General features: G+C 31.4%; 1 protein-coding gene across 8 annotated transcripts in view; it reads left to right on the forward strand.

Moving 5' to 3' along the window:
* LOC126741031 (probable phospholipid-transporting ATPase IM) overlaps nt 1-12,764 on the forward strand; it is a 374,205-nt gene that overhangs the window by 235,087 nt on the left and 126,354 nt on the right. For all 8 annotated transcript variants that reach the window (XM_050447297.1, XM_050447302.1, XM_050447300.1 and 5 more), the window contains one exon: nt 8,443-8,735. In XM_050447297.1, coding sequence (XP_050303254.1) covers nt 8,443-8,735 — 293 coding nt within the window. The remainder of the gene's footprint in view (nt 1-8,442; nt 8,736-12,764) is intronic.

A 12,764-nucleotide genomic window follows, 5' to 3' on the forward strand; every position in this document is an offset into this window, starting at 1 on the left:
AGCTTTACTTATTTTTTAATCAAATTTATCGAAAAGATTCTCTTTTTTTTTTGTTATAATTAATTTTGGTAATGTGTGTAAATTTTATGGTAAAATGTTTTAGATGTTATGTTTGTTTGAAATTTGAAATTTAAAGTGAATTTGGAATTTTTTAGTTTTTAGGATGCTTGTACACAAGATTTTGTTTTGTCTTACGTAATATAGCACATTTTCTTTCTTTCTTTCTTTCAAAGCGTGAAAGGATCTTAGCCGAGAAAGGGCAATAAAAATGTTGCTGTTAGTATTTATACCATGTTCTTGATTTTAATATTGGGAAATTATTTTTGTATTTTGCTTCTTTGTCAGATTCGTTGAAATTCAACAGTCAATCAAAATTTACTTTGTCCTAAAAAATTCATGTCAAATTTGTGTGAGAATTTAAAACCAATCAAGTTTACCGTAGCCTCTTTTACAGCTTTATCTACTATATTATTTTCTTTTATATTTATGTGACCCTTAATCCAAAACAAAATTTGAAAAGTTAGTAGGGGAAGTCTTTACTTCATAAATAAAACGCTATTTCACTGAAATTAGAGGATTATCGTTTTATTTGTGGAGAAAAGACTTCCCCTACTAACTTTTCAATTTTATATTGACTCCACTTCAGAATGGACTTCTTCCTTAATACAAAATTTTATATTTTCTTCTGATTTTTTAAAGATTTAAGAATTTAGACATGAATTTTAAATATTACTCACTAAGTAAGTACTTATTAATATATTACTTGTAAACGTTGATATTTCCGTAAAAGCGCTTTTGCAGTCAAAAAATATTACAAATTTAATATCATAAGCATTAATATTATTAATAGCATTAATGCAGAACTTTCTTAGAATATTCTACAAAGGGGAAACAGAGCACTTGTCAAAATAAATATTTGGTAACAAATTTTGAACATGTCTGTTAAAATCTAGGAAAGTTAGATTGAAATCAAATCCTGTGGATCCTCTTACAAAATGTAGTTAGTTTTTTAGAATTTTCTTTACGACTCTTATTACTTTAAATTCTTTAGAAAAACGAATGCGACAGAAAGCCAAGAAACCTTTGATAAAGACAACTTATTTGATATGGTTAAACGCATAAAACATCTCTGGACAAAATACGAATCTCTAAGAAATGACACAAGGGAGCACTTTTAAACACGTATCCACGAGGGCACGAACAAGATTTATTTACCGTCCTCGTATCCTAAACTCAATAACAACAATAAATATAAATCAAGAAAAAATTAAACAAAAGATTCAAAATTTACAAAACGATTCATCTACAGGGTTGGACAAAATAATTAAGAAACTATTTTTAAAAAACGTTGTGCAAAAGCACCTCTTGCAAAAATAATGAATTACCCAATTATTAAAAACTCTGTACCCAGAAAGTCAAGTAACAAGTTATTAGCAGACAATTATAGGCCAAAACACGGATTCATACGGGCATTCATTGCTTCAACACTTTATCACTGGATGTATCAGCGTTAGACAAAAAGCAACCAATGTATGTCATCTACCTCGACTTTACTAAGACATTTGATAGGGTTCCTACGACTGTTGCATAAGCAAGAATATCTTGGCATAAGGAGGGTTTTGTTAAATTGTCGTATTTGTTATAATAATAATAATAATAATATGTTTATTTGCCAAAACTGTACAATTCATCACAAATAAGTATATACTTATAAATAAACGAAAAAAAAATCACAGAAGTTGCCCTCATTGGCAACATTTGTTTTGTTTTTTTTTTGTCACTACACTAAAGCTAACTAATTATAAATGGCATTTGGACATTTAACATGATATCTTTTTGGTCAGGGGTATTAATCTTGCAATAAAAGGTTCTAAATTACAAACATAAAACAATAACGTCTAAATCTGGGATGTAGTTTCACAATTTGGGAAAAAGTCACATTTAGGTTCATAGAGGTTGAGTTTGGTGTATTTTAATCTAACTTTGATTTTATTAATGACTCTTTTTTTTAATAATATTCGGTATATTTTATTTATTGTTCATTAAGTCATGTAAAACTTTGCGACTTTCTGAATCCATTCTTGTAGTTTTGATTTGAAGCGTTTTCAATTACATTTTAAAGATTATATGGGAATTATGTTAAACGCCTTGGTACCAATAAATGTAGAACATCTTTGTCTAATTTTTCTTTTTGCTTTTTTGATAATTTAACTTTTTCCGCTTTTTCTTGCATCGGGATGAGTTACTGATTCCAAACAAATTGTGTCCAAACTCAAAAAATTTTGTATATACAGTGCATCTCAAAAGTTACGTCTAAATTCATTTAAAATTCAGGGGTGTGTTCGAAAAAAAAAACGCTCGGACCCGTCGATTTTTATTTCAAGTTGCGCATTTTTGTACGTGAAGTTTGTATATACAGGGTTACTCAAAAATAAATTACGACCATCAACTTCATTTTTTCAAATGAAAGCACCTTTTTTATTTCATCTTTGAATTTCGCGTGGAATTCTACGTATTGTAGCGTTAACTTTACAGTGTTATTATTTTGCCAAGGGTTTGCAGACGGTAGCTCAGAATTATTGGAGGCTTGGGATTGTTCGAAGGTTCACTTATGACTGGCTATTAAAGAATATAAACTTGATTATAACTATTAAATAATAGAGCGCCACTTAGTTTTTTTTTTAATGAAAGAAAACTAAGAAAAAGACTTGGTATATAGGTTTCAATTAACAATTAAATGACCCTGGATAAAGCAGATTTAAAGAGGCAAAAACAAATATCTTAACAATACAACCAAATTATATTTACATTAAAGATATTTATACACCTCACATTCAAACCTGTTAAATGTTAATAATTTATTATGAATTAAAATATGAATAATGTTCATATGATTAAAATAAATTTGACAAAAGTAACATTTAAATTATGATTTTTTGCTACTTTGAGATTATTCGCTACTAGGTAGATTTCAGCACTTGAAAAATAAATTGCAATCATTCAAGTTTTTTGTATATATTTGTAGTACACAGGGGAAAGTTCATGAACCTTTTTACCTAAGGCATCAGCCTTAACCGTGTTATATCTACTTAATTACCAAAAAGGGTACTGAAAAATACTGAACAAAAAATAACGAATATTATAAATAAGAAATTAACGTATTAAATTATGACATTGATTAAATTTTTGTAACGTTAAATTGAAATAAAAGGTATATTAAAAAAAATGTAAATAAGTGAGACAAATCTATGATTAGTAATATTTAAATAAATGGAATAAACTGGCCTGTATATTCCTCCAAGAAATGAACGGCTAGCCTTCAAAATCGAGGCTATGAATGTATGCCATTTGTAGCTTAGCTATCCGGACTGGGAATCTCTAATACTAGCTCTAGCTCTGGCTCCAGCTCCACCACTTTCAGCAACTTCCCGGGGAAATCAAAAGCCTGCAGCCATCAACAATTGAAGAAGAATAAAGAGGAAAACGGAAAAGTAAAACCCTAGAATAACGGTTGCCATTATATTCACTGTCCATAAAAAATTAATGGCGTTAAAAATGTGACACACTCACCTTGCTAAGTTTCATTCTCTATCCATCAAAATCTTGGGCTTCCTGCACCAGAATTATGAATTAAACAGTTCCCTAAAGGAACAAGATTAAGGACTATAAATTGCAAACCATATTGGCCACTTCCTGCTTCACAAACTTCGGAAATAAAAAAACTGGCCTTTTACGTGTGCTCCTACCTGCGACACGGGAACAATTCCTCGAAAAATGGACCCAGTACCGACTAAATCGATAACGACCCCACCTCTCGCCTGAGCTGTCAATATCAGCCAATCAGAGAAAATATTAATTATGACCAATCATAGAAGTGACGGACCGTCAAAAGAAAGCACGGATAATTAAACCAGGAGAGTGATACGTTACAGTAGTAATGTGTCATTGACAGTATGAATTTAAAGAAATATAAATAAAAGAAGTTGACTGAAATTATTAATGTAATTATTGAAATTAATGAAATATCAATGGAGCGTTAGTGAACATAAGGAGTAGAAAAATAAAACGCTACAGTATGTTTCATGCATCATGTCCTATACCTAAAGTCAACAGTTATCGAAAAAAAGACAATTCATGTAACAAATAAAAAAAGAACAAACATTAAGTTAAATGTTCAAAATGGTTGGCATTCATGGCTTGACAATATCCAAGGCGATCAATAAAGTCTCGTTGCACATTTTCAATCATTTCCGGAGTATAGTTATGGCGCGCACTTCTCTGCGAATTCTCTCTTTCATGTCGTCTAGATTATTTGGCCTATTAACAAATACCTTCGACTTGAGGTATCCCCACAAAAAAAAGTCCATTGGTGCTAGGTCAGGCGACCTAGCAGGCCATTCGATGGGTCCTCTCCTTCCTATCTACCGATTGGGAAAGATTTCATCCAAAAATGTACGCACAGTGGCAGCATAGTGCGGAGGAGCGCCATCTTGCTGGAAAATTAGTTCTTCGTCAGGATAGTCTGGGTCCAATAGATTTGGAAATAAAACTAGTAATGCTGGAACTAATTCAAATTGGAGAAAATCCAGATCCACTTGTCCCGTTAAAGTCTGTTCAAAGAAAAACGGACCTATTCCTCTTCCGCGCACTATTCCACACCACACATTTAGTTTTTGAGGGTACTGGGTGTTTACCTCCATCATCCAATGCGAACTTTCTGTTGCCCAATATCGACAATTTTGTCTGTTCACACTACCATTCGAACAGAACGTGGCTTCATCGGAAAAAATTATATTCGTTACTAAATTATTATTTAGATTGCACATGTTTTGTAAGCGTTCACAAAACTCATTTCGCCTATCGAAATCGTCATCAAATAACTCTTGCACAGTAATAACTTTGTAGGGGTGATACTTGTGCTTTTTAACTATTCGGTGAACTATAGATTTCGCCATGTGTAAATTTGCCCCAATCTGCGACAGCGAGTGCATGGATTTTCTTCCAAAGAAAGCAAAACGTCAAGTTCATTTTTATCTCGAGTAGGACGACCAGATTTCGTCAGATCTCTAACATGACCGAATTCTCTAAATTTAGCCACCACCTTTTGACATATCGGAAGACGATCAGGATGGATTTTATTGAATAATTGAGCAGCTTCTCTTTAAGTACGTGTTCTATCACCAAACCCAACCATGCACAGAATTTCTATTTTTTCTCGTTCCGTTAACTTTACCATTGTGAAAACCGCAACTTTGCTCGTACACTTCACACTTGACAATATCTGTTTGGCGTACAACTGTCATACAGTTTCTATGAAAATACACGATCACCAGCCAACAATAAAAAAACACGAATGAATGGAATTTCGCTCTGTATAAAAGTTCTCAGAGATAAGGTGAACTTCAATAATAATGTTTGGTCGTCTTTTTTTCGATAACTGTTGACTTTAGGTATAGGACATGATGCATGAAACATACGTAGAATTCCACGCGAAATTCAAAAATGAAATAAAAAAAGGTGCTTTCATTTGAAAAAGTGAAGTCGATGGTCGTAATTTATTTTAGAGCAACCCTGTATATACAAACTTCACTTACAAAAATGCACAACTTGAAATAAAAATCGACGGGTCCGAGCGTTTTTTTTTTCAAATACACCCCTGAATTTTAAATGAATTTAGACATAACTTTTGGGATGCACTGTATAATTGTCTTATGTCCAATAATTTGGTTTCCTTAAATAATAAATCAGTTGGAAACAATTTATTTTTTTTTGAATATTATTTTGAGTAGTCATTTCTGTATGATTAGTGGTTTAATATTCGTTCAGAATCTCTAACTCCTTCCCAGCTGGTTATTCCGTAAGTAAGTTGAGATTATATTGACGAATAATAGATTATCACCGTGTGTTTAATATCTAAATCAGTCTTTAGGCACTTAAATTTGGGTACAAGACCTCTAAGCTTTTGAACTATATATTTAATTTGAATATTCCATTTAAGATTTTGATCTATAATAATTCCTAAGTATTTAATGGTTTGTGTTTCGGGAATTGAAATTTTTGGATTAACCATTTTATGAAGTTTATCATATGATGTAAAACTAATATATTTTGTTTTATTTACATTAAGTGAAAGCCTGGTATTCTGGAACCGATTTGAAATATATCTTAAGTCTCTTTCAGCAGTGTATTTTAAATGTTGCCACGTATTTGCCGTATATAAAATTGCAATGTCATCACAATAACTTAAAATCTTTCCATTGGGATTTATTTTTAAAAGACTATTAACGTATATTATAAAAAGTAGAGGACCTAACAATGTTCCCTGAGGCACCCCACAAGTTACTTTAAGACTATTGCCCTGTACTTCATTCGCCTCACATCTTTTACAATTTCCTCTTATACCATGAGCCTCAAGTTTATTTAATGGGATTTTATGGTTTACAGTATCAAATATGCTTTCGATATGTCTACAAAGATGCATAGGACAGGTTTATTTTTATCTAGAGCATTAGATAAATCTGAAGTAAGCTGGAAAATTACGTTTTCAGTTGATCTTTTTGATCGAAAACCAAACTGGTTATCAGAAATTATATTAGATTCTTCGAAAAATTTTACCAATTGATCATTTTAAAATCTTTTCTATGATTTTGAATAGATTAGGAATCAAAGATACCGGTCGAAAATTATTAACATCAGTATGAGCTCTTGTGTAACGGTATTATAATTCCAGTCTTTAGAATACCCGGAAAAACACCAGTGGTAAAACATAGGTTAATAATGTATGCTAGTGGATTAGAGATTTCTTTAGCCACTTTTTGTAAAGTTTCTGTTCTTATTCTGTCAAAACCAGGCGATTTTTTTGTTTAAGTTGCTGTATTATGTTTTCCACTTATAAACAATTCGTGTTTAACAGATCAAATGAATTTGCAAGATATTTTAGGTTTTCATTGTGTGCATTCTATGTGTGAAGCAAATTTTTCTCCTATTTCTCCAAAAAATGTATTAAAATATTCAAATATTTCCTTGTCGCCCTCTATTATATGTCTTGTAGTTGTTTTCACTTCCGTTATTGGTTTTTTTAATGAATTTTGTTTATTACGGATATTATTTACGCATTGCCATAGATTTTTACTGATATGCTTATTTTTTGTTGTAGTAGATTTAATATACTGTTTTTTGCTTTTTTTATTTCTTTCGTGACTTGGTTGCCTAATATCTTATAACCTGCTGATTTTGTGGTTGCTTAAGATGTTTTTTAAATAAACTATTGTTTTGTTAGTTATTAATTTAAGCAAATCTTTTGATATCCATTTTTCTTTAGATGTATTTTTTTTTTGTTTGTACTATGGAATGTGTATTTTTATTAATGTAAAAGTTAAGTCTATCACAAAATAATCACATGCAATGTTCACAATATTTGTATTATACATGAAAAACCATCCTTCTTACTTAAGTCCTTTAAGTCCTGTTTTAACTTTTGATAATTATTAATATAATTTTTTTCTTTTCGAAAATCATCTATGAAATCTATGCAAACATGTAATGGTCTGTTAAATCATAATTAAAACTATAAGATTTTATGTTTGTAAACGTAGTATTATTTGGCATTTTAATTTTAAAATGATCAAGGCAAGTTGCTGAAAGGCCTAGTTATGTCATTTATATAGGAATGATAATTCAAAAGCGTAAAAATATTTTTATATTCTTGGTTTTCATCAATGAATGACAAAAGATTCATATTTATGTCACCAGTTGTAATATGCGCTTTGTATTTTTTAACATAAATTTTTTTTATGTTAAAAAATACTTATTTTTTTAATCATAAAATTCCCGATTGAAATTGACCTTGCTTAAACTTGGTGATCTTTGGTAAGCACAATCTGATTGCAAGTTTATTACGACAATTTTGATTTTCCGGCAGGGTAATCTCCAATATTTTATTGGGCCCAATACCATCACATTCGTTTAAGTTACCCCCGTTGTATATAGGGTTATACCCGTTTTTATGAAAGAATTGAATATTGTCCACTTGATGAGTTTCAGTCAAAACAATTATTTCTAAATGTACAAATTTTCAAATGTACAATTCAATTTGTACTTTATTGTATTTTTTTTTTTAATATATTGTATCCAGCACTATTTTTTGTATAAATGACTAGATGACTCATGGGGTTAAGTAGAATAGCCTAACGCTAAACTATTAAAAAAAATATATTTAGTCATTTATTCTATTAGTCATTTTAATATTACTATTAATATTAAAAGGACTCTAGATTAAAGATAAATTCATTAATTTCTTTTCCTCTTAGAAACTATAAACCATTATTTTACAGATATTTGGGTTTGCCAATTTTAATAGACCACCCTGTATAACAATAAATAAAAATCTGAATTTTCTGATCATAAAAGTCATAACCCAACACTGTTTAATATTTTTTTTAGGTCAAATCGAGTATATATTCTCCGATAAAACCGGTACCTTAACGCAAAACATAATGACGTTTAACAAATGCTCGATAGGGGGCGCGTGTTACGGTGACATAATAGACCCCCATTCGGGAGACGTGATAGAAATAACGGACGACACGGAGCCCGTTGACTTTTCTTTCAATGCCAACTATGAGCCAGAATTTCGGTTTTACGACCAGCAGCTCCTCGAAGCAGTGAGACGGAGGGACAAGGATTGTTTTCAGTTTTTTCGGCTACTGGCCCTGTGCCATACTGTTATGTCAGAGGTAAGTCATAGTAAAATATAGCTTTGTTTGTTAGGGGAACATTTTATGAGCTTATTTTTGATATAGATTGAATATTTCAATTATAACGCTTAGAAAAAAAACGTATAGAATATTATTTAGGGTAAGTGAGAAAATGATCACTTCAGATAATTTATTTATTGAAAATCTAGTTTTATCGCTATTTCTAACATAAATCCTTTAATATAAAGTCATGCACCTGTATAGTTTTTTTAAAAGTAAGGCATCATGCTACATTTTTACAAGTATGTACCTTTACTAACTTGCTCCATAAAGATACTTTGTAACCAGTGCTTATTCAATTCAAATTTTCAATAAGATGTAAGAGTTTTATAATTGCTACCAAATATTTTGAAAAAATGTCAATAAGTCTGTCAACAATCATAAGTAATAATAATAATAATAAACGGCTTTATTTATTTATCGATAAAGTAAACTTTGTATATAGCTGAATTTTACATTTATACACTTAGACTTAATTATAGAGCTCATTGCCAGGATTTCTTTAAAATTTAAATATCCTAACTTAGCCGTCACTACTTATATATGAGTCCGTTTGTCTAGTTCGCAAGCACGTTTCATCAAATTCAGATAGGCCATCCCATAATTATCATATCAGAAACGCGGAGTATGATTTATATCTGCCTACTCCACATTCAGAATTGGTAAAAAACTTGGTAAAAAAAATGCACAATCATTTGCCATTGAACATTAAGTCCATCACATCTTTTCCTACTTTCTGTAAGGCATTAAAATCATTCCTACTGGAGAGACCCTTTTACTCGGTAAACGATTTTTTTAATACTTAATTTTAACTTCACACACAAAGACTGATTTATTGTTTTTATATGTACTATTTTATGTAGCTAGTAGCTATGTAGTGTTTTGTTTATTTGTTTATTTATTCATACTTTTGACCACATACAATTGTTGATTTGTATAAGTTTGTATAGTGGTTTTATTTTATTTTTGTGTGTTTTGTTTGTTTTTGTGTTTTACTTTAGTTATCAGATTTGTCTACAAATTGTAAAATTTTTTGACAATAAAAAAATATATAAGATAAATCAATGCGCACACGTAAATGGAAAAATAATTAAAAAATTATATATTGTGTTTTTATCAAAATTTTTAATAAAAAAGTGTATGTACCATATATGAAGCGCTATGCACTAACTATTTTTTAATCCATACTGAATAAATTTTACAAACTTATTCAGTTGTTCAGTATGGAATCGAATGAAACAATTTCCGTCTTTATTTAAGCATAGGAGTATTTGGCACTTAACACAATAAATGTACGTCTGGGATTTGCACTTTGGATGCTTGCATCTATTTCTGTCATTCTCTCTCCATTCTGGCAAATGATCGATTCCGTCTTTTCGAACTTCAGTTTGGGGTATTTCAGTCGTAGGGCCACGTTTCTTCTTTTGCAAATAAGCATTTTCAAGATTGGCGCTAGGTCGTCCACGTTTTCTGGTTAATACAGATTTCCCCCAGAATATTTTTGTAGCATTTCTCGCTTCTAAAAAATCTTTGCTTAGTTCCCGTTGGCTGTGAACCGACGTAGGATGATAAAGTTCAGACAATTTTATTGTCATACCAGCAAACGGTACTTAACTTTACATCGTCTTTAATAGCAGTTTTCTCTTGCCAAGATCCTCGTCCAAGTTTTTTAAACTCTTTTTTTCTGACAGCATTTTACATCCTTGAACTCGATTCAAGCGCACAGTTCCAAGAGGATGGATACCATTCTTGGTCAAGTAAACCATAAGCGGGACGCTAGTAAACCAATTATCAAAAAAAATCTTATAATTTACGTGTTTGGGGACTCTTTCAATAAGTTTCACCACCACATTACTACTAGTTCCCAAATCAGGAGCATCGACAGGAACGATGTTGCTCTGAGAACCAGCAAAAATGTCGAAACTGTAACTAAAGCCGGAGATTCCACTCAGCACAAATACTTTAAAGCCCCACTTGTGTGGCTTTTTTGGATTATATTGTTTGATTGTCGATCTGGCCTTAGTGGGAATAATTTGTTCATCGACCGCAATATGTTCTTCAACAGGAATTATATTTAGTCTTTCTTGTAACCTTTCTAGTAAAGGTCTTATCTTGAATAACTTATCATGACCGGGCTTGCCACGAGGTATAAAATTATCATTATTATTAAAATGTATAAATCGTTTGATTTCTTCCCACCTGTTATATGTCATGACCCTAGATATGGCGGGGTGGCCTAAATGTGGTGACCAATAGTTCCTAGCTTGAGGCAATTGTATGATGGACATATATAAACACATGCCAATGAATTGTTCTATTTCATCATCTGTAAGGTTTGTGGGACGGTTTATATGTTTTTGTAAGCAATATAAATTTGATTCGGTTGTTATCGTCGATATAATTTCATTATAAGAAAATCTCATCCATTTTTCACAAAGAGACCGACGTATACAACAGACGAAAAACAATGAAAAACACAAAGTCACGGTCTCACAACATTTACTTAAAGCTACACGTGTTTCGCTCTATTGAGAGCATCATCAGGCCTAAAACAATAATAATTAGTCTTGAAAGAAAAAAAGAGGACATTAAAAAGACTAAAACCTTAAAAAGCCACTAACGTTGGCAAAACAGTAAATAAACATACATTTAAGGTTAGGATGACTATACAGTTATTTAGAACCAAAAAAATAAAAAATAAAAAATTGTAAAATATCACACCTATTGGGAATCGAGCCCGCAACAACAAGCTTACAAGTCAGAGACTATAACCTATGGGCTACCGGAACACTGAGGAGAAGTTCAAAACATACATTCTAACACAATATTAAACTTATTTCAGTTGGAAGAGATTATGTAAATATAAAATTGATTAAATAAGATTATTAAAAATAAGGTTGGGTTCAAAATTAAATACGTCGTTAACACAGACAAGAACAGGACTCTTCTTGGCTTTAGTAATTTCCATCCTCTCCAGAAGGTCAAGCTTTTTCCCTTTAGGGCATTCATGAAGTATTTCAGCTCCGACTTCTGGAGAAAAGTGATGTGTGGAAGCTAACAGGTGATTCGCAAACGCTGACTTTGTATCACGGACGTCTGTATTTTTAAATTTCTCAACAACAACGCTACATGTTCTTTAACGCGTGTAGAAATTTTTCTTCCAGATTGGCCAATATATACAGCGTCACAATCCCCACATTTCAAAGAGTAAACCCCTGATTTCGAAAAGACATTTGCCTTGTCTATCACGCTCACTAACTGTTTTTTTAAATTATTCGCGGTTTTGAAAGCGATTTTGATATTAGAGGTCTTAAAAAATTTAGCTAAATTTAATGAAATTGAGCCGAAAAAGGATAAAGATCTAAAGGACTTTTTGTCGTCTTTCGCATGAAGAAGGTTGTAAGTCAACCTATATTTATTTAAGAACTTAAAGTATAATTTGTTAATTAAGTAAAGTGGAAATCCATTATTAAAAGCAATATGTTTTATAATATTAAGCTCTTTAGCAAACGCTTCCTTTGACAGGGCGATGTTAAAAAGTCTGTAAAAGAAAGAATTGAAGGAGGCAAATTTGTATGGATAGGGAGAAATAGACGCATATTGAATGACATTATCAGTAGTTGTGAGTTTACAATATATTTCAAATATTAGTTTATTATTGAGTCTTTCTATAAGGAGGTCTAGGAATGGCAGTTTACCATTTTGTTCTTCCTCAATGGTAAAAGAAATCTTTGGGTGCAAAGAATTCACAAAACGAAGAAAATTTGTCAAATCTTCTTTCTGGCCATTCCAGACGATGAAAATATCGTCAACGTACCTCTTATATTCAATGAGAAACTCCCCAAACCTACCCTTAACAATCCTTTCTTCTAGGTTGCTCATAAAAATTTCACTTAACAGTGGGGAAAGGCATGAACCCATAGCCAATCCAGAGAATTGTTTGAAAATTTTATTATTGAATTGGAAGATATTTTGATTTACAACAAGGCTGAGCAAGTCCAAGAGGTT

The sequence above is a fragment of the Anthonomus grandis genome, chromosome 10, assembly GCF_022605725.1.
Source record: "Anthonomus grandis grandis chromosome 10, icAntGran1.3, whole genome shotgun sequence".
In the NCBI taxonomy this organism is placed as follows: domain Eukaryota; kingdom Metazoa; phylum Arthropoda; class Insecta; order Coleoptera; family Curculionidae; genus Anthonomus; species Anthonomus grandis.